The sequence below is a fragment of the Haliaeetus albicilla genome, chromosome 2 (assembly GCF_947461875.1).
Source record: "Haliaeetus albicilla chromosome 2, bHalAlb1.1, whole genome shotgun sequence".
Lineage (NCBI taxonomy): Eukaryota > Metazoa > Chordata > Aves > Accipitriformes > Accipitridae > Haliaeetus > Haliaeetus albicilla.
In genome coordinates, this window is record NC_091484.1 from 36,843,938 (window position 1) to 36,865,878 (window position 21,941).

A 21,941-nucleotide genomic window follows, 5' to 3' on the forward strand; every position below is an offset into this window, starting at 1 on the left:
TTGATTTTAATACTGATTGTTTGAAATGTGATTACATACTGTACGGTTCGAATTTTTTATGACTGCTTTTCTAATTACGGTGATGTTTTCTTACTTTATAACAAAATCCAAAGCAAACGAAAACGTTATTCCAAATGCAGAATCCATATTTGGTTTATACAGAAAACACAACTCTCAGACTTGTCTTTAATGTGAAAGATCCAGCCTTTTGTTGTTTTAATTACTGCTAGGATAAAATTATCTTTTGTAATGTTTCAGAAAGTTGGTAAAAGCAATAAAACCCTACAGAACTCTTATTAAGGCTTTCCCTGTGGTTGGGGCGGGCGGGCGGGCTGGCGTCCCCGTGACCGTGGCAACGGCCGCCGGTGGCGGCCTGCCGCTAGGGTTGCCCGGGCGCTGCGGAAGACGGCGGCTTGCGATTGGCCGGCGAGCCCGGCTCTTTTCGAAGAAGGTGGGACGCGATTGGCCGCGGCGTGGGGTTGCGTTGCCGGCGGACGGAACGTCGCCGCGGCCGGACGCGGAGCGGAGGCGGGCGCGCGCCGCGACGTGAGTGGGCGAAGGCGGCGGGAGGGGGGCACGCGGGGCGCGAGCCGCCCCAACGGAAACCGCCCGGCGGGCGCCGCTCCCTCAGAGGGGCCGCGGGGCGGGCGGGAAGGGGGCGCCCGCAGCGGCGGTTGGCCCGCGCCCCGAGGCCGGCCTCTGGGAAGGGCTCGCAGCGCCCCGCTGCCCGCCGTGGCGGATCACCGCGGGGCGGCGGGGGCCGGGGAGCGAGGGAGGCAACAACGCGAGGCTGCTGCCTTCTCGTGGCGCCACGGTTTTGTCACGGAGTTGCCGGTTGATCGCATAGTCCAGCCGTGGTGTAATTAAGTCGTGGAGAGGTAAAGGTTTCAAAGCTGACGTTGAAAAAGCCCAAAGGTAACGTTAGCATTTAGGAACGTATGTAAACGTGCATCTCTTGGTGCAAACGCTTAAAAAAAAAAAATCAAGCACCGAGGCAGGCCTGCTGCTTAGTCGTGAATGCAGTGTGGAAACTCCAGGGCATCGATCTGTGTGCTTCTAAATGAAGCCCAGTTCGTGCGGCACGCCACCCGCCAACTTGAGAGTGCGCCTTAGCCCTCAATCTCGCCTAACAAACTAGGAGTAATACCTCTAAAATAAGGGTTACTTTGTCCCCACTCGTCTTCCCCAGCCCCGCACCTGTACCAGCTCTGAGCCTTCAGAAGGCATTAAACAATCTCTCATGATTCCCAGAGGCTCTAAGTCATAGCGGTACAATTGCCTAGAAAGGTCTACCTGGTGGCAGTGGCAGAGAGGGTGAAATTCACAGAGCTGTGTCTTACTCCTGAATTGATACAAGCTGGTCACTAGACCTCAGAAATCCTCTTTTTTTCCTACATCTGTGAACTGCAGGTTAATGGCATGGATTCAGGCAGGCTCTACAGATAAAAGTTATGGTCTGGAAATCGGCCCAGAGACTTGCATTGCATGGGTCCAGGAATCTGAGAATAGGCCTGGCCTTTTATGGCTCTACTGGAACTGAGGTGGTGCAGAGGGAAAACAAAAAAAAAACCACCCCAAAATGCAGCAGTGGCTTGAATATTTTGATTTGTTAGGAAAACAGGAACCTTATATTGGATCCTAGTTAATCTTTAGAGAACCCTCAAGTTATTAAACAAAATAAAATTTGAGGTAAATATATGTGTGTGCAAGTTTTCGTGTATAGCAAACATGCAGATTTCCATATCGATTCAGTCAATAAAATGTGTGAGAAATATTCTTCAAACATTGTCTGTATGGGTTCAGCAGTAGAATTTCCTAGACATGGGTTGTCACCAGTGGTGACCCATCCTTCTGACTGCCGTGCTCTCTGAGAACGAGAGGGAAAGTGGTCCAGGGTTCTCTTTGGTTTCATCAGACTGGAGGAGGAAAAGTACCTTTTGGGAACTTTTCATCATCTTTGATGCTTCCTTTGCCATCATTTTGACCATATTTGAAATGCATTTCTATTTTGACTAATATATTGATAATTGCTCTTTTAAGGAATGAATTTTCACCTGACCTCACACCAAGCTTACAGCATTAGATACATTCCAGTCTAGCAATAGCATCAAAAATCTTACTAAAGCCAAGATATATCTACTGCTTCTTTATCCACCTGAAGCCAGTTAACCTTCTGCATGTAATTAAATACTGGAACTCAGCCACTGGAGTGATTAAGAAAGTAATTCAAGGGTAAATCAGGCAACTAGCTGGCTTACAAACGATCCATATCCAGTAGTTATTGCTAATAAAGTTTATAAAGAATGTAAGACATCTTGTTTAAGAGAGTTTCTAACCATTACACTGTAGTTAGTGGTAGTAGATTTATCCTCCAGCATGTCTTTGTGTTGCTGTATATTTTGGGGTTTGTTTTCACTTTCTGAAGCTTTATGTGCTTGTGTCATCTGAGACAGATAACTAGACTGGGCCACAGATCAAGTCTGGGGTGGTAATTCCTTTGTCGCCCATTTCTCATCATGTGAATTCTTTCACTCCTGACAGGGTTCTTGGAGCATTTCTTGTCCTATCCTGCATACCAGCACTATCAGAATGCATCTCTCTTCCTGTGTAATTGAATTAACATAACTAATTAAATGTAATTATCCCCAGTTAAAATGAATTAGTTAATACTGCTCTCATTTCATTGTTTTAAATGGAATTAAATAAGACTGTATGCTGTGAAGACATTTTCCTTTTAATGTGTTCCTGTTCTTTTAAGGAGTTGTCTGATCTCAATCTTTTTCTGGCACAACCTAAGTGAAATGTGAGTGTTGTTTGGTTTGTTTCTTATACATTACTCATGGCTGGCTTAATAGCTGGGGGATAGTTATGAGGATAGTTAATAGCCTGGTTCCATGGAAATTTGTGCTGGCACAAGTAAAGAAGGAACACAGGGGTGGGAACTTGCTCAGTGATTTCGGGAAAGTCAAGTAACTGTGAGAATAAGTAAGGAAATATTTCATGTCTGTTTTCTCTCAGGTTTATGGCTGATACAAGGAAAACAGGGTTGTTTCCTTTTGTCTACCCCTCACTCAGGGTGTGGTGCTAATACACCTACCTGATTTAATGACTGGCTACTGATGAAAGGGTGTTCTGCTCTTCTCCCTCTATTTACAGCTGTGTATTCCTGCACCCTGCCTTGTCAGCAGAAATTCTCATCAGGCCACTGTAACAGTGAGCTAAATTGGTAGAAAACGAACTACACAGAGCGAGGCATATTGTTTTCTGCCTGTTTAGCTCTCTGGCTCAGGTTTGGGTCAGATCTGCTGAAGAAGTGGAGGTGAGTGGCTGAGGTTGGGAAGGGAAAGGGAAGGAGAAATGATGCACCATTTTCACTGTTAATTAATTGGTTTATCTCTGTAGTAAAGCTGAAGTGTACAACGCTGTAAGCTGCATGGATAAATGCTCCTTTCTGCATATTGTCCCGGCCCTTGTACAGCAGAAGTACTTGGGGACAGGCACAAGGTGTCGCGGTTTCAGCCTAGCCGGTAACAAAGCACCAGGCAGCCGCTCGCTCACTCCTCCCGCGCCCCTCCGGTAGGATGGGGAGGAAATCAGGGTTAAAGTAGGAGAGATTGTTTGTAACCTGAATCAGGTTTCCCAGTCCAGTGAGCTGTGCACCTACGGCGGTGCTGTGCTGACAGACCAAAGAAGTCGTGCAGGGTCAATGTCTGGCCAGAGCTGGCCTCTTTTTGTTGGAAGTGCTTGCTGACTTGTGCTGGCTTAGTGGCCTCTAGGAAGTAGAGAGGTAACCTTAGGACAAGTCCTCAGAGCTGGGCGAGGGCTGCATCGTTGGGTGAGCTGCATCCCTTCATTCTCAGAAAGCAGTGAAGGGAATTTGGCTTGATGTTTGTCAGGTTCAGTTCTATACAGGGGCATTTGGATCTGTAATGGCAATGAACCTTTAAAATATTAGTGAGCAGTTACTCTGTTTCATCTTTACTAAGGTACTGCAAACAGCAAAAGCATTGGACTGGCAGCCCTAAAGCAAGGTTGGTCTACAGTTGTAAGATTTTGTAAATAATCACAAAGACCTAAGAATTTTGGATGAAATCCTAGCCATACTGGGAATCCTGTTGTTTATGGTTTAGAGGTTTAACCCAAGGATTACTTTTTTTAAATGGGATGCTGAAAATTTTAAGATTTAACTGTATTTACGCATGGACAAGTTGTTTTGTGTGTGGTTTTGTTTGGCAATTCTTTAATTGGTTGAAATCTGTTCTTTCTATGCACATACTCATGAGCAAGTTAATAATTTGTGAGTTTCACAGTATTTCTTACTGTGCAAATGTGAGGTGATGATTGCATCGTGTCATACCTCAGTAACATGCCTGATGGATTGGGCTATTGGGGAGAAGATACAGAATAATATCACTAAAACAATACAAGGAAATTCTTACTCATGAGGATTCTTAAACATGCTTAGCAATGTACATGCCTTCTCTTAACCTTTACTGCTTTTGAAGCAAAAGAAATAAATTAATTGAACTAACTTCATTTTGTTTAATCTGAATTCAGGAATTTTGTCTGCTGACTGGTAGAACAGATCCTGTTTATATTCATTCCCTGGTGGTAACTGGTACAACAGAAGTATTCTGAGGTCTTTTCTAATAACCATGCTGAGTGGATGTGTGGAGGAGAGAGGAGGAATTTCTTGGGGATCCAGATCAATCATTCTCTGTGGGAGAACTGGTGGAAGGATAAAAGGCTTGTTCAAAAGAACAGAAATGGATGAACTGGGCTAACAGGCCACTTACCAGAGTGAGTTAATACAGAGCATGAGTTCATAGTGTCAACAGCTGCATTTTGGGTAGTTCCGTTTCTGATGCGAGTATGTGTAATTGGGAAAATAACTCTGATTTTCAGTTGGGAAGCAGCAACTTCTGGTAGTTTGCAATGCTTTTGATTCCCGCCAGGTTTTCTTCTTTGCCTCTATGAGTAAGAGGACTAAAAATCAACAGCAGAGGAGTTCTACACTGCACAAAGAGAAAAGGAGGCTATCATATTTCATATGGAAGATCCTATTCAAGAGACACCAAGGGGAACATCCAAACAGTCCATGTTTAGTGAATAGTAAAATGGGTTGAAAGGATTAGACAGTGGTGGTATATCCTTGTTTTTTAAATTGGAGGTGCTCTACCAATATGCTGCAGCTGTATGCAGTTCTCTGGGATAATTCTTCAGCCCCAGCCTGCTCCTGACCATCATTTTTTCACTCAGAGCAGGATCTGCATCAATATAGTTGCTTTTGTGGCAGCAAGAGATTCCTGTTGACTATCCTCTTTCTATGTCTTTCTGTCTCTTTCTAGGGCTTTATAAGATTTTCAGTGAACAAATGGATATTATGCAAGCAACAAACTGTGGGCTTTTGTGGGAAGTCAGACCTACAGACTGAATGTTTGTCTGCAGTGGATCTAATATGCGGTAATGGCCCTAATAAGGCCAGGCCATACAGCTCTGCTCATCTGTGGAAATAAGCTGTGTGTCCCACTACAAGAAAAGCTGGGTACTGTTGGTGTAAGGCATTCAGTTGAAATTCAGAAGATCAAGATTCCAAACTACTGAAAATTTCTGTGGTTGTTTGGTAGACCACATGATGTATGCATCTCATTTATTTGTCAGATACCTCCTTTTTTTACCCTTCATCTGTCTTGTTTATTTAGATGGTAAAGCTATTATATTCTTTGTTGTCTGGACAGCAGCTTGTATGATTCAACCTTGATGTCAGCCTGTAAGCACTGCTGTAATGTAAATAGCCAATCCACAGTGAGAAATAATGGTAATAAGATGCAAGAAGAGGAAAAATCCTAATCAAAAATATGTGCAATAGCAAGACAGCCAGTATTATCTACCCATGTGTTGGGAAACCAAGGTTGCTGTATGTTAGGTTAATTACTTTCTTGTTCATATCTGGAATTCTAAAGGATAATCTCATATAATGCCCAAGGGTTCATGTTGAGAAAATGGTAAAGTTGGTTTTTTTTTTTTTTTCTTAAAGTTATATCAGTTGGTTCTGTAAGTAAATATGTGTTGCTTTTGCTTCAGTGATAAAATTCTATCTTTCTACTTTATTTTTAAGGAAATGAGTTTTTAGCCATGTGATGATAATAGTGATACACAATGCCTGGTCAGGACAAAAAGTTGAAGAGCACAGAAAGAGCAACAGACAAAAAACCTCATGGGATCTCTATGAGGTATAGTATCTGACGTCTTTCTTTGAACTTCAGCAGGACCCATGTGGAATTTGCACTAGCTGCCAAAGCAGAATGCTTTAATTTGAAATGCAGTATAAACATGACAACTGTTACTCTGGTCACAAAGTTTATTTACACCTTTGTTGATCTGAGGCATTCTGGAGAAGCTATAAATTCTTCTGTATGCAAAATGGGGACACTAGGCAACACTAGAAAACTTTATTTTCTGTCGTTAGCATTGTTGCTTGTTGACCTTCTTTACTCTGACAGAAGTACTTTTATATAACTATTAACACATATATTTATGCTATTGTGTTTTATCCTAGGGATTATTCTGATCTTAAAAGACTTCAGTCTCTCTTAAATGTTCAGTCAAGGAACCAACAGGTATTTTTCAATAACTATTATTAAACATGCTATAGAATTATATAATTCTAGGTAATGGAGATTATGGTTTGTGGCAGATGCTTAGGATATTGTGTTCCATTATGATTAAACACACAAGCAAAATCTTGTGTAGAGGATGTCTTTTTTTTTTTTTTTTCCCTTTTGGCAACATTAGAGCTTTTCCATGGGACAAATCCCATTTAGAAAGAGTGAAAGAATGAAACTGACCCACTTCCCATCCTACTGTGCCATAATTTTTATTTTAACAGGAAAAAAATGCTTTGTTTTGTATCTTGAGCACATTTTATCCAGCTATTTTTGCATATAGTTAAGTAGCCCAACAGATCTGTTTTCTTCTGTGCCCTTCCACAGCGTCATGGGACGGTAGGCTTAGAGATGTATTAGTTACAATATGATGAAGAGTGGTAAAGACTATAAAATAAGATCAGTGTTTTACCCATAAACAATTTGTCTTTGGAGAATAACACTTCAGCTAAAAATCTTCAGGGCATAAATATCAATGCATGAAACTTAGAGGACACAGTAAAATCTCCTTCACCTCAGCTCGCTTAGTGAAGCTTTTATTTGCCATTTGAAGCAAAGAAAACCAACATGTGATGATGGGTCTGAGTCCTTGGAATGCCAGAACATTTTCTCCCTTTCTATTCTGTAAAAAGATATGACAAAATGACTTAGGGATTCATCCATATGAGATAGGAGTTATGCACTCCCTTCCTGGATAGAGGCATGGAATTGCTTCTGAGCAGAAAGCTGAAAGATCCAAGTTCTACAACCTGAAAAGAATATGAAGGCTGTGCAGTTGTAGAAGTGGGACAGATAAGGAGCAGAGATAATGAGAGTGCAGGTTCTGTTGACCTTTACTATTATAAATTTTAAAAGACACTCTTCTTCACATATTTTACAGCCTTGCTTTGCATCAGTTTTCTACCATGTCAGTTTTGTTTTGCGTAGAGGGTGTGTGTGTGTTTTATAATGGCAAGTTAAAGGTCCAAAGTTCAAGTCAGAACTTGAGAAAAGATACTTTTGCTTGATAACATTCTTATAAAACTTAAAATGCAGTGTTTGCCTCATGAATACTATCCCTTTCCTCCTTAGCTTCCAGCTATACATTTTGAAAGTGGTCAAACCAGTGTGACAAAAGCTTGGCAAAATGTCAAAAGCAATGAACAAAAACCCCATGGTCAATGGCAAGAATCAACAGAAGCTGTTGAGCTTGAAAACTTTAGGTAAAAAAAAAAACAAGCTACTATGACGACACTATGTTGTATCTCTGAACCTCTTTATGTATCTACAGCTTGTTGAGGTGTTGAAGGCATTTATATTTGTGCTTATGTCTGTTACTTGTACTTTCATGTTAACCCACTATTTGAGATATGAATTATATATTTTTAACTTTCTAAACCTAACTGTGAATGTTCCTGCCCTTTTAAGTTTCAGACACATGCTCCCACTCACCAGAGTGTACTGTTGAGAGCTAATACAGTAAATTTAAACAAAGTAATGGTTTCTTTATTTGGAAAGCTTATATTATATCATTATAATAGTCCCAAATTATGCATGAGACGGACTGTTCTTCCATACTGTTAATGTCTGGAAAGCTGAAATTTTATTATTCCATAGTAACTGCTGATATGACGTTTCTTAATTTTTCTTGCTGATGTTAACTTTTGGCAAGCAAGATAATGAGCAATTCAGCATTTTTCTTTTTTTTTTTCCTCCCTCATTAGTGTGACCTACAAGAATGAGAGAAATTTCAGCAAACATCCTAAACATAAGCTGTTTCAAGAGATCTTTACAGCTTTAGTTAAGAACAGACTTACCTGCAGGTCAGTATATTGAATATATTCGTATCCAAGAAGGAGGGTCACTCTTGCCTTAAGCAAAGAACCAAGATGCATGGGTAATATTTAATATTGTTTCAACAATATATACGGCATATATGTTTCAACCATAGACCTCTGTGTGGAAACTGCCAGCTTCACATCTCTGCATAATCTCTGTTTTAAACAATCACTTCTGTATTGGTTTTGAAGACCGAATGCTTGGGTTAGTGGGACTGAAGAAAGGAGGACGGGGTATATGACAAAACTTGGATGACCAAAATTCTAACAGCCACTATGTTTCCTTGATCATTTATCCATGTCTGGTATCTGTAATCTATGGTTTGCTTTTCTAATTTAATTTTTATTTTACTGATTCTATTTGTATTTTATGGACGGCTGCCTATATATGGAAAGGTCAGTGGCTTTCATAAAATTCAGATGAGTTTATGCTACTGTTCATATTTATTTGCATTCTTGTGTATAACAGGATTAGAAAGGGAAAACCCTTTCTTATGCTACTCTTATCTGAGTGAGGAAGAAGTGTAAGACCTTAAAAAAAAATAGTGGGGGCAGAGAAAGATATTTTCTGACAAAAAGAATGTGTTTTTCAGGATTTCTTCTACTATACACCACTGCAGTGTGTTGTATTTTTCCTTTTTAAAGCCCAAGTCCATTCTCTAAAAAAATCTTAAGTGGTACAGAAGCTTAAAGAAGGAATCCTAGAGGATTTAAAGGTGTTAATGTGTAACTGCTAGAATTTACAGAAGAACCTAAAAATCACATGGTTTGCTTAGACCCTTTTTCAGAACTAACTAGGGAAGTAGGGATCTCATTTTTTATTATCTAAATAGCAGTGAGTTTAAGACAGATCATTTAAGTGATTTGTAAACCTGGTACCTCTTTTTTGCAAGTGAACTTTATTATCTCAGTATCCACTAGTGGGATGTCAGTGGCCCAGCTTCATTTGCCAAAAATCTAAGAATAACTTACATTGTGTCTTTCCAAGTTCTGTTTATATATTGTGGCATACCTAGCTCATATTCTGGTTTTTGTTTTCTTTGGTATTTGTTGTTGTTGATGATATAGCAAAACCAGCCTCTTGTATTAAAAATGAAAGCACCCAGGTAAGGTTAATGAAATCACATATTAGTAGGTATGTAGAACCCATAAGGTAAGTGCAGTTACAAAGGTGATTTAGTTGCCCTTTGTAAATATTTTGCTATGGCTGTGATGATGTTCTCTCTTTGGAACTAGTGCCATTGCATTGTATCAGAGCCTTAGAAACTCTCACCTTGGTTTGCATTATGTACTTTTGCTGGCATAACTGTGTTGGTTGGGGTGCAAGAAAAAATCACACCCACTTATTGGCATCACTGTGTCAGCAGAAGTCCTGGTTGGAGGTAGTTTTGTTGACAAGAAAGCTGTGATCAGGTTAGCGTAAGTAGTTTGGATAAGGAGTATAACGAAGCAGGCAGAAAAAATCCTGCTGGCATATGCTGGATATATGCTAGGGTATCTAGTAATGTGTATTTTAAATGTAACTGTAGTAGAAGAGGCTCTTAACCAGGCTCAGAGAATTACTGTCCCTGCTTGGAAATGTGACAGATGCATTGCTCCGTTAAGCAACTGACTTCTGTCAAGAGTCAAAGCTTGTTGAAAGAAGGCCTTTGTAGAACCACCGTGGTAATGGTCGTCAGGCCACATTAAAATCTGACCTATAAATGTTGCCTACAGGTAGACGGTTGCTGTTTTCTTTCCATGAAAGTTTTGTGCTGTTCTGAAGTGGCCAATTATGGAATCATAATGAAAAATATTACTTTGGGCAAAATATTGACATAGAAGGGCTGAGATTTTGTTAGTATCTATTTGTAAAATATTTATTTTTATAAAAATATTTTTAGCTATGGGCATCATTCCCAACTGCAAATGATAAAAAGGGAAGACAACTGCCAAGTCCTGTAGACTTCTTCCATTCCTCGGAAATTTGCCCACATACTACAGATTCTGTCCTCTCAGTTAAAACAAAACCAAAAAAACCCACTGCAATGATGTAAAATTTTACATTTATTTTAAATAGGAAAATGTGTATATATACCTTCAACAGATAATGGAAATAGCGATTCCGGTACTGGTATTTTATGCAGGATTACTGCCCCTGGATGCTTTGTGCAAATCTGAGTTGTGTTTCTGCCAAGTCTTGTGCTGGGGAATTATATGGAGAAATATAAAAGAGGAAGTTCTATTTGGAAGTATAATCCTATATCAAGAACATTTAAACTAAATAACAAATTATTCCAAGGACTAATAGTATTAGAGTTTTTAAAACCCAGGATAGATTATGATAATTCAAAAAATTATTTCAAATCTAGCTATTTTTACTTCTGTAACACCCATATTTTTACACAAGTGTATTTTGTTCACCAAAATTTGGTAAGTGGTTTCTCAGTGATTTTGCCCTTTTGGACCTTGATCCAAACACTTAAAGTAAGTTTATATCAAAGCATGATCAGTTTGTCCTTAGAGATAAGCATGCACTTTCCTGCATCAGTTCAATGGTAATGAGTGATGGCTGGCAATGTTCATATAATGAAATAAATTTATTTAATGCTGTTACTATGCTTGAATATAAATGGTATTAAAAGTTCTGTAGTTTAGTCTGTTGTACAGCTGTTGTAGGTCACTAATCTTCTAGTTGATTGATTCCCGAATCAAAGTGTTTTATTTAAGTGTTTTAACACTTTTAAAATTGTATTAGATTTATGTTTTTATGCGTATTTCTTTTACAGAGAGTGGGCTAATCAAGCTCCGCCCATCCATTTTCTTAGAGTATTAATCTGCCTGAGATTATTAATAAGGGATCCATGCTATCAGGTCAGTATGTCAAAATACTGTTTCTTGCTTAGGTAGGAGGATGCATATAAGCATCATGAATATGAGTTGTGTTGGTGCATGTGTATAAAAACATGCATTCTTATGGATGCATACTTATTATATGTAGGTACCTAAATTTCTATATATGAAGATGGGACATGCAAACAGATTCCAAGAGTGAATTTGCACTGTTACTGCACAACTTGCTCAATTTCTGATATTTATGTAGCATCTGTTGTTGCTAACCCTAACAAAGAACCTGTAAATCTCGTAACAGATGGCTTGGTCATTGCTCTGAGCCCTAGACTCCATACTTGACTTTACCATATAGATATGTAAAATTCCCATAATGTAATAAGTGAAGAAAACTGAAAGCTGCCTATTCCTCCTAGCAGCCTAATGCTCTCAACTACAAACAACTAGCTTTTAATTTTATTCTGGCTATTACAGTTGTATTCATAGGACTAAGCCTCAGACATTTGTTAAGATATTAGTTTTTGTGTATTTCTTTTCTCTGTGTTCCAAAGCTTATACTGTTTTTCCAGTTTTAGAACCTTTAAAATTTCACTTCTGTGTTTTTATTTATCTACTTATTATAAGTAATTCTGAACTCTGAAGGTGCTAAGCATCTCCAGAATCCATTGACTTCAACCACTGGAGTTAAGGTTTTTCAATATTCATAACAAACAGAGCATTTATATTCTAGTGTTCTCTCATTCTTGTGTTTTCTGTATTTTGACACAAATTTTTAAAAATTTTTTATTTTCTTTTAGGAAATGCTCCACAGCTTGGGTGGGATTGAAAATCTAGCTCAGGTAGAATTCCTCATAGTACCTTTGTCCACTATGTTGCATGTCAGTTTATTATGATTAGAATGAAATACACTACAAAAAGCAGTGTGCGTATGTTCTTGGTTTATGGAAAGAAGCAAGTCTATTCCTCTGTTTGCACATAAGCAGTTGGTGTGGTTTTTTTCACTAGTATACAAGGCAACTGTCCTTATAATCTAGCAGCATTAACCCAGGACTTTTAGTTAGGAGGCTTCACAAATGCCTCCTGAAGTGGGAGAAGGAGTAGAAAAGTCAGCACAATTGGTTCAGTCAAAAGAAACTGTAGACCTTTGAAAGAAGATGAGTAAAGTCACCTTGAACAGTAGCAAATGACTTTTCAAAGGTAAAAGCATAGCGATAGAATGTTGAACAGGTTTAGATTTGGGGACTACAGTACTTTTGCATTACAAAACATTATTGGTAAGTCACTGCTGTATTGTTATTGCTGTGTTAATACTGCTTTACTCCTGTGTTTTTAATACTTGTTCATCAGTGCCAATTTAGCAGTGAGATATGACATATCTTGAATACCTGTGAAATTGTTGAGAGTTTTCTTTCTAGAAAAAAACCAGAATTTTTGTAACAAATGTATCTTTCTAGAATGCAGTCATCATTCATTAATATTTATGGAGCCACCTGTATTTCAAAGAGCCAATAGTGTGCTCTGAGCCCTTTGGTAGGACAATCACCTGTTTGAAACGTCCCTAAAGTTGCAGGAGTTCAAGATTATTAGTTTCTAATGGATATGGTTCCCACAGGAACTGCTTGCTGTTTTCCAGTGTCGCATGTCACTAATGCTTAGCCATACTTTTTGAGGAGCTTGCACAGCACAAAGTGCAATGGCTTACTGAGACATTGGCAACATCTGCAAGTGGAGTCCTCAGTGGCAGGAATCCAAATTGTACAATTGATAATCATTTTTACTATGCATGTGTTGCTGGCACAGAGAATTTTAAAAGTCATGAGATGCAATTTTTATGATTTCTGGGGACTTAATCTTTTGTGTCCTTTGCAGTGAGATAAAATCAAGTGTTAAAGGGTTTCCAGCACTCTGAAATGCAGTTTGAAAAAAGTTATAGCTGAGGCTATCAAAAATCCCTCAGAAATTTGGAGGGTGGCAGTAATTTCAAGGTGAAAATTGTGCATCCAAATCTTGCCAAATCACAAGTCTGAAATCCTCCATGAGACTGTTTTATACAGCATTAAAAACATTTTTTATTTTGGGGGGCAGTTTCAGATAAAAAACTGTTCTGATTTTAAAGTGTTTTGGGCTGTTATAGTAGAAAAAACTAATAAAATTATTATTACCAATATTAGTTTGCATAGTAGTGTCCTCCTCATGTGAGTTTTCTTTCTAAATTATGTGCTGCTACTGTAGTTCTAGCCTTTCTTGTACCATATGCTTGAACCTGCTGTAGTTTCTGTATACAGTATTCTGGAAATATCAAAGTGCAGCCATCTGTAAGACCAATATATAAGTGATGCCGAGAATCATATCATGATTTTGTGTACCAACAAACATTACATCCTTGTGATAATTCTAATTTTCTGGAAAAATATGTTTGGCCAGGAAGTTATTAGGGTTATTAAAAAAGATTGACCACCATTTCCCACCAGCTGGCTATGTCCAAAAAAAAAAGAAACACCCCCCTCCTCCCTGCAGTTGTGTAGGTTTTGTAGAGTCTGAGCCCATCATCTGTATGGCTGTTCCCAACAGTGGCCAGTAGTAGATGCTGAGGTAAAAGTTTTGAGAGCGGAAACATGAAATGATAATTCCCCCCAAAAGTCTTATCAACCTCTAGCAACTTGCAAAGAAGGGAATTTTGGCCCTAGAAGTAGGGTCATTGTATTTGATAGTCTTCAGTAGGTTTTCCTCTTGCCAAGTTTTACACTTGCTTTTTGAATTCTTCCACTTCAAAGATCTCTTCTGTTCCCTGGCAGGTTTTACAGCAAAACTGCGGGATGTTGCAGGCTTACCTTTTTCGTGAAACACATGCACCACCTACAGGCTATTTCTGTGCATAACATTCTAGGTTTATGAATTCTTAAAACTTTCTTTTTAATGGTATCCTTTATTTTTTTCCCCCTAATTGTAGTATATGGAAACAGTAGCAAATGGCTATCTTGATTATGGAGAAAGGCAGCATAATGTAGACAAGTTGGTCAACATGACATGTAAGTATTATAGTTGGTAACATAAATTATAAGAGCACTTACAACTTTTTGTGTGAGGCTTAAAATGTTTAAAATACTTGAGATGGTCATTAAGTAAGATATTACTAGATTCATTGTAGGCATCATCACACAAGTAAAAACTGAAATTGCTGTGAAAAAGCACATCTTGTTTTTGTACAGAAGTAATATTTCCTTAACAAATCAATACCTCTATGCACTGAAATAACAGAGTAAAATGAGCTAGTCATGGTTCAAAGAACTTATCCAGTGTTTTGCATTATTATCTGATTAGTAAAATTAAAAATACTAAGCGATAAAGCTTCAATTTATGTGACTTTTTGTTCCATAGATATTTTCCAGAAGCTTGCTGCTGTTAAGGATCAAAGAGAATGGGTTATAGCAAGTGGAGCACATAAAGTAAGTGCTTTATAAAATTGCTAATTATAACCAATTAGCTACTTAACTGAATGACTTGCGCTTTTCAGATTTGATCTAGGTGGGAGTAAATTCCTTACCTTGTCAAGCTTGTAAAGTAAGATATTCTCATTTCTGTGTTTTGCAGATGTATTAGTAGTATTACAAAAATTATTTCTTTTATGTAAGTTAATTGGCCTGATGCATAGTTAGTAGTTGTTTGAGATAAATAGGTCTTAAATGTTTGGACTATACTTATTCATATAAAAATTAGTGCTCATGTTTACACTGTCCTGAGATATATGTTACTATGATATAATTTGTTTTATATAATTTTTTAATATAAATGTATTTTTTATAAAAATTTGTACTATGATTTTTCACTTATAACGTATTCTGTGTCTAAATGGAACAGTGTCAACCTAGAAAGTGATGACCTAGGCATTGCTTGCTAATGCTCTAGCGTCAGTCCAGGGATCTATACTTAACCACTTCTGATTTGTGGCCAAACTGAGAAACAGTAGAAATCAAGATCAGTATAACTAGTGCTTCATGATTCTATTATGCTGCAGTAAAACGTTGGCAATTGTGATCAGAAAGTATCAGACAACATAATTTTAGACAATCTAGACCACTATGAAGTTTACTTTGGTATAAATCTTTAACAGAATATATGCAGGGCCTGAAATTACATACTGCATTGTTTAAATATAAACTTAAAGTTAACTTGCTGCTTCAGGAGGCCTTGATTTAGAGTTCTGAAGTGTTTTATACAGGAACAGATTTTTTACAGTGGTATATTAAGTTGGACAGATGCTTTAGCAGTTAAGAGAGATGCTAATTGCAGTTTGAGAAGAAACATCCTTGCTTGTCCTAAGACTGGGTGTATTCTAAGACTTTAAGTGTATATTTAAGTGTTCTTTAAATGTAGTTAAGACTTTTAGTGTATTGTTTAAGGATTTGGTTTCTTAATTTTGACTTCTCAATAAATAACTCTATATGTGTTTGAGTCATAAAAGAAAATAATATAATTTATATTTTTTATCTTGTTTCATGTTTCATTTTCCAGACCCTAGTAAATTTGTTATCTGCCAGAGACAGCAGTGTGCTTTTGGGTGCCCTCCTTGCTCTGACTAGCCTAGCAGAAAGGTAAGTTCAGCTTAATGTGCTGTAGTTCACAATAAACATTTTAATGTTATCTCGAGACAATATTAAAACTGCTGTTTATGAGGAAGACTTCTTTTTTTTCCAAAATGAGGCCTTTTTCTGTGGAGGTCAGCGAAGTGTGCTTAATTTTATATTGAAGCAGTAGAAACTAAGTAGAAACTTTAGTCCTTGCAACAGATTTCTTGCTCATGTGGAGAACTTTGCAAGACTGGAGTCAGAGGTTTCTCTTTGCAATCCCTGTGCAGGATTCTGGAATGCTTACTGACTTCCTGCATATAAAAAGCTTTTGTGCTGAGCTTAATATAACAGTGCCTCACAATAACCAGCAGAATATTGTTCAGTGTAGTAAATAATGCATGCATATGCTCAAATCCGTGTATATGTATCCTCTCTTCACTAATGACTGTTTTAAATAAAGATAAGACTTTTTTTCCTGGTGTGGAGGGAAAAAAAGAAAAGGAAGATACAGTATCTTTCATCCTTAATAGTTTTATAGAAGAAAAGCTGCTGCTTCTACAGTATTGTTCTGCTGACCTCCAGACTTGTATTACAATTTTATATTTCAAATGAAAAATTATAAGGAAAATTACAAAACTGAAGACAATAGATAAAATTCCTTGAGATCAGTAGAAATTTATTTAGTAAGAGTTCTCTGGATTTTCTCTTTTCCCAAACTTCTTTCATTCTATTTCAGGTTTGTTGTTTTTTTTTTTAATATCGATATTAATTTAAATGATGTTATACATACATTTTCAACTTCCATTTAACGTTCTTACACATTTAATTCTGTGTACATTTGGAGTGGGCAAGAAAGTGTTTGGAGTATATCACAAATGTTCATGGAAATTGTAGTTGATTCTAATAATGTACCTCATTTGCTTAATTTCTAGTATGAACCAGATTAAATACATTTGTGTCTTTACTTTTATGCATTCACATTTAGTTTTTTTGTACGGGAAAATTGGAAATTGTTGCCCTGTCGCTCTTGACCCAGCATATTTTTGTGGCTTTAAATATTTGTGTGCACGATATGATATTATTACTTAAGACTTGAGAAGAAAATAATTGGTCAAATGTATAAGGAGTGAGGCTAAAGAGCAATATGGTTTTTTCATATAATTTAATTTGATATAAATGCCAGGAATAATCACTTTGTAGTCCAGAATGTAGGGAGAAGATAAGTGAACTCACCATTGTTGAGACCTTGCTGGTGATATTACAGGAATATGATTTGCTTTCTAAAAGGTGAGACTTTGCTTGTAGATTAATCGTGTTAAAATGTATTTTGACTTTTTCACTTAGAGATGTTTATTTAGAGGAATTAGATAATGTGTCACTTTAATATACTCAAGGTAAAGTTCTGACACCTATGTGTTTTCAGTCAGATATTGAAATAGCAAAATCTTTTCTAGTAGTTTTGTTATAAGCTGTCTCCTCTCTCTCCACTGATGGCCTATGGTGCAGTGCAGATAAATTGCAATGTTACCATAAAGTGATAGCAATCACTTTTCTTGGTGCATCTCCTCTTTGCTCCTGGCAGACCTGAGTGGTTAGACAGAAAGCATGCTGAACTCTGACAGTTACTGGGATGCCCAGTATAAACTAGTGAAAATTGCAAGACATGTAGCTGTTCTAGTTTATGCCAGAGGCTGGGTCAGACCCCACATCCCTTCAGTCAGAAAATCATAAAGGTTCTTTCGGTTCTTTAAATGTCCTTTCATCTCAGCTAAGACAGCTAGCTGAGCATAGTATATCTGCATTTCAGTAAGAAACCAAAAGACACTCAAATGTGATATGTCACTTACCCTATCACATTTAAAATTCTGAAGAGATTTTTAAAATTTAATGCTTAATTATTTCACACATGTTAATTATTTTACATACGACTAAAGATAAAGAAATTGAATATACCAAAAGATTTTATTTAATTTCTGGGTTTTAAATTATTTAGATTATATGTAAACCAAAAGTTCGTTATAAAAACTGGAATTAGAATGTAGACAGGATGCTGATGAAGTTCAGTGTTAGTTAAGAATAATTTTAAATTCGGATATGAATCTGAATTCATCTCTTTCATCAAACACACATGCAGCTTTTTTGCTTCAAGTGGAAATGGAAATCCCTAACCATATTTTCTATGGAAAGTCTACCTTAACTGGAGTGAAGTTAATGAAAATTTTGTATAAACCTTTTAAATTATATATCCAATCCCTTTTCTAAACATAATATTCAAACCATACTGGAGAAGAATCATGATTATTTGTAGAGTTATTCTAATTCCTCAGATGGACTTTACAAGTTCATGCAGTCAGTGCCACTTGTAGTACTAATGCCACTAACAAGAAGGTGGTACCACGGATGACTGCAGTCCACCTGGCCACCTTCGCTCTGGCTGTGTATGCTTGGCTACCTATGCTGACAGTCAAACTCAATGTAAATATAGTTTCATCCCTTGTGAAAATTTGGACCACCTTCTTCTTTTTTTTTTTTAAACAGTGACTTTAACCAGTTTACAGTGACTTTAAGCAGTTTTCTTTAACTTCTTTTTTTATAGGAGGTCTCTGTTCTTAAACATTTGCGGTGTTTTTTTTTCCCTTTGCTAACTGACAATACAAAGTAATGATGGAGTTATTGTTAAAATTTCTTGCTAATTTTATTTAGGCTCACAGCAGAGTTGCTACGTCTCCTCTGTGCAGAGTCACAAGTCAAAGAACAAGTAAAAATGTATGAAGGAGTTCCAGTCTTGCTCAGTTTACTCCATTGTGATCATATCAAACTTCTATGGAGTATAGTTTGGATTCTGGTACAGGTTTGTGAAGATCCTGAGACTAGTGTGGAAATACGGATTTGGGGTGGAATCAAACAGCTCCTTCATATATTACAGGGGTAGGTTTTCAGTCCTCAACATTGTGGCAATTACATGAGACTGTTTCATATGATATATTTGACCAAGTCCTCTTTTATCAAATAGCATCTTTGTTTTGTTCAGCTGTATGTGATGTCTGCAGAAATTAAAAGGCTATTTAGACCATAATGAATAAGCAGTATTTTTTTCAGCTGTGAATATTTAATTGTTATCTTAAGGTGTTTTTCATATTTTCAATGTATAAACTAAATAATGAATAGATTATAAATGTCATTGCTGTCTACTTAGATTCCCTATTAATCAGACACCTATTTCGTGAGCTAGAATTGTGAATATAATTGATGAACGTGGTAAAGGAATTTTCTGTTTAAAGGCTTTTTTACTTTTTCAAAGTATATTAGCTTATTTATTGAAAAACATAAAAATTTTCAGAACTTCAGAAATAGTTAACAAAGATATGTTAAGCCATTTTTTTTACACTGTGAATTTTTTTTTTTTTTTTTTCCAGGGAAAGAAATCTTGTTTGTGATCGCTCTTCACTTGGAAGTTTATCTAGTGCGAACGCAGCAGGGAGAATCCAACATCTTCATTTGTCAGATGATTTGAGTCCTGATGAGATACAAGAAAATACTTTCTCACTTCAAGCAGGTAGGTTTATAAGGCCTAATTCTCTGTTATGTGTTTACTTACACTTGCGCAAAGAGGTTCAAAAGATTTCAAAATTGAAATTGTACACTTCTATACCTGCTTTAGGGAGTTAGGAGCACCAAGTCAGCTGTGTTTATTTCTAAATATGCAATACCAGCACATATTTTCAAAAAGCACACTTTTTTTTTTTTTTTGGAAGAAGCAAAGGGTAAAGTGTTAAGTACATGGGAATCATATATATTTCTTCCACCTGTAAAAACATCTCATATATTTATATATATTTTTAAAATTTTGTTTTTAGCCTAGGATTATTTTTATTTGATGATATTTTTCTCTTTATTCAAATTTACTATAGTAGATCAATCATGAATTGATTATGATGGAACTCTTTCAAAGTGATATTTTAAAGACTACCAGTCGGGTGAGAATTCCTTAGTAGTTATGGAGAGAATCCCTTTTAGAGGAGATTTCTCAATAGCACATCAACTATCCATCCTGAAATGCCTTCTGGAGGATCCTGTATTTTTCCAGTGACTATAGAGGGACAATGCAAAATATCTTTACTAGGATTATATGAGTCTTTGCAGTATCTTCCTGAAAGCTGTAACATAATACCTAAGTGTTTTTGAATGCTTTATCATGAATGTTACCTCTGAAGAGCTGGTAATGTGAAATAAGTTGCAGTACCAAAAGTATTGCCAGCGTGGGGCATACTTCTGTGTTACTTCTGCCTTCCTTAAGGACTTTTAAGAAAGTAAGCACTGAACTTACAGAGGTCTTTTTTAGTTCTGAGTACTTGTTTATATTTTTAGCCTTGTGTATTGGGTGTAGGTGGCAAGGTTTTGTTAGCAGTGGGCCTGCAGGGGTGACTTCTGTGGGAAGAGGTAAGGGATTGCCCAGTGCTGGACACAGCTGGTTCCAGCTGGCTCCACAGCAGACCCACTGCTGGCCAAAGCTAAATCCATCAGCGAAGCTGGTGGTGCATCTGTGAAAACAGTTAAGAAAGGGCAAAAACACTGGGTGAGCAGAAGAGGAGAGGAAAAAAAAAATAAAGTCGTGAGAAACAGCAGTGCAAACACCAAGGTCAGAGAAGAAGGAGGGGGAGGAGGTGCTTTAGGCACCAGAGCAGAGATTCCCCTGCAGCCCATGGGTGAGACCTGGGTGGAGTAGGTATTCACGCTGCAGCATGTGGAGAGGAGCTGTGCTGGAGCAGGGGAAAAGTGTGAGGAGAAAGGAGCAGCAGAGTGGAACTGTTATGTACTGACTGTAATCCTCATCCACCAGATCCAGGGAAAAATGGACGGGGTGGGGGAGAAGGTGTTGTTTTAATTTTTTGTCTTTGGTATTTTGCTATCAAAATCTGTTTTAACTGGCAATAAATTCAATTAATTTTCCCCAAGTCAAGTCTGTTTTGCCTACGATGGAAATTGCTTAGCAATTTCCCTGTCTTTATCTTGACATATGAGCTTTTCCATCCTATTTTCTCCCTCTGTCCTGTTAAGGAGGGGGAGTGAATGAGCAGCTGGATGGGCATTTGACCCTTAGCTAAGGTTAACCCACCACGCTATCTGACTATCTTTATGAATCGGGCCCTAAATAGCACATCTGAATTTTTATTCTAGCTTGTTGTGCTGCAGTTACTGAACTGGTGCTCAATGAGACTAACGCTTACCAGGTTGTACAGGTAGGAAGACTTTATTCAGTAAAGTAAGGCATTATAGTTTATAATTTGATTTAATTGTTCTTATTTGTTACCATCATTTAATTAGCAAATGAAATGCATTTGAAAGGGATTGGAAACTGTGCCTTTCTATAACTTTAGTATCTCTGTTTCTTTATACATTTACACACAGAGACATAGATGCAAAGATATCAATGTATGTATCTAGTTGTCTGGGAGAATAAACAGCTTTATTCAGACAAAAGGTTCATTTTGGTTGGCTTCTCTTGCCATGCTTTTGCCGTATTCAAAATAGGATAGTAAATAAGGGTAATCACGGAAATGACTGAGAAATACAACCTCCGAATTTCATGAATTTTACTAAAACAAACTCTGTGCAGCTTAATATTGGCATGTTGTTGTTTCACAAACATTTTCTCTTTTCCTCAGCGTTTGGTATTTCTGAGGTAACTCCCTGGCACTCCATCTTCAGGGTAGTGTTTCTAAACTGCATTTTAATATATAATATTTAAATCAGCTGGAATCTATGGTTCTGAAAACCATTCTTAAAATCCCTGGTACATATTCCAGACATAGTCAAAGACACAAATATTTAGGACATTAATACCAGCTAAAAGGTGTATCAGCTTTTATGCTCTAAATGTTAAGTCAGTGACCAAAGCCTTCAAGTTAGCTTAAAACCCAACTGAGGTATTCCTAGAGGAAATGAGAGAACAAAAAGCCTTAAATAGAACCAGGAAAGAAGTTTGTGTGTATTTCAAAACTATTGGTTAAGAGGAAAGGAATGGAAGTAAGTCTAGAAAAAAATATTTTCTATGTATTCTT

General features: G+C 37.3%; 1 protein-coding gene across 5 annotated transcripts in view; it reads left to right on the forward strand.

The window, feature by feature from the left end:
- Positions 1-476: 476 nt before the first annotated feature.
- NEK10 (NIMA related kinase 10) overlaps positions 477-21,941 on the forward strand; it is a 116,715-nt gene continuing 95,250 nt past the window's right edge. Inside the window, exons 1-16 of one of the 5 annotated variants that reach the window (XM_069771059.1) lie at positions 487-546; positions 4,558-4,800; positions 5,349-5,637; positions 6,119-6,233; positions 6,560-6,620; positions 7,737-7,867; positions 8,369-8,467; positions 11,251-11,335; positions 12,109-12,150; positions 14,262-14,340; positions 14,690-14,757; positions 15,824-15,903; positions 17,080-17,166; positions 18,583-18,807; positions 19,296-19,435; positions 21,058-21,119. In XM_069771059.1, the coding sequence (XP_069627160.1) occupies positions 6,160-6,233; positions 6,560-6,620; positions 7,737-7,867; positions 8,369-8,467; positions 11,251-11,335; positions 12,109-12,150; positions 14,262-14,340; positions 14,690-14,757; positions 15,824-15,903; positions 17,080-17,166; positions 18,583-18,807; positions 19,296-19,435; positions 21,058-21,119 (1,233 nt within the window). In that variant the 5' untranslated portion in view covers positions 487-546; positions 4,558-4,800; positions 5,349-5,637; positions 6,119-6,159. Of the gene's footprint in view, positions 547-4,557; positions 4,801-5,348; positions 5,638-6,118; positions 6,234-6,559; positions 6,621-7,736; positions 7,868-8,368; positions 8,468-11,250; positions 11,336-12,108; positions 12,151-14,261; positions 14,341-14,689; positions 14,758-15,823; positions 15,904-17,079; positions 17,167-18,582; positions 18,808-19,295; positions 19,436-21,057; positions 21,120-21,941 lie in introns of all 5 variants that reach the window. The other 4 variants (XM_069771074.1, XM_069771081.1, XM_069771065.1 and 1 more) reach the window with 4 other exon arrangements.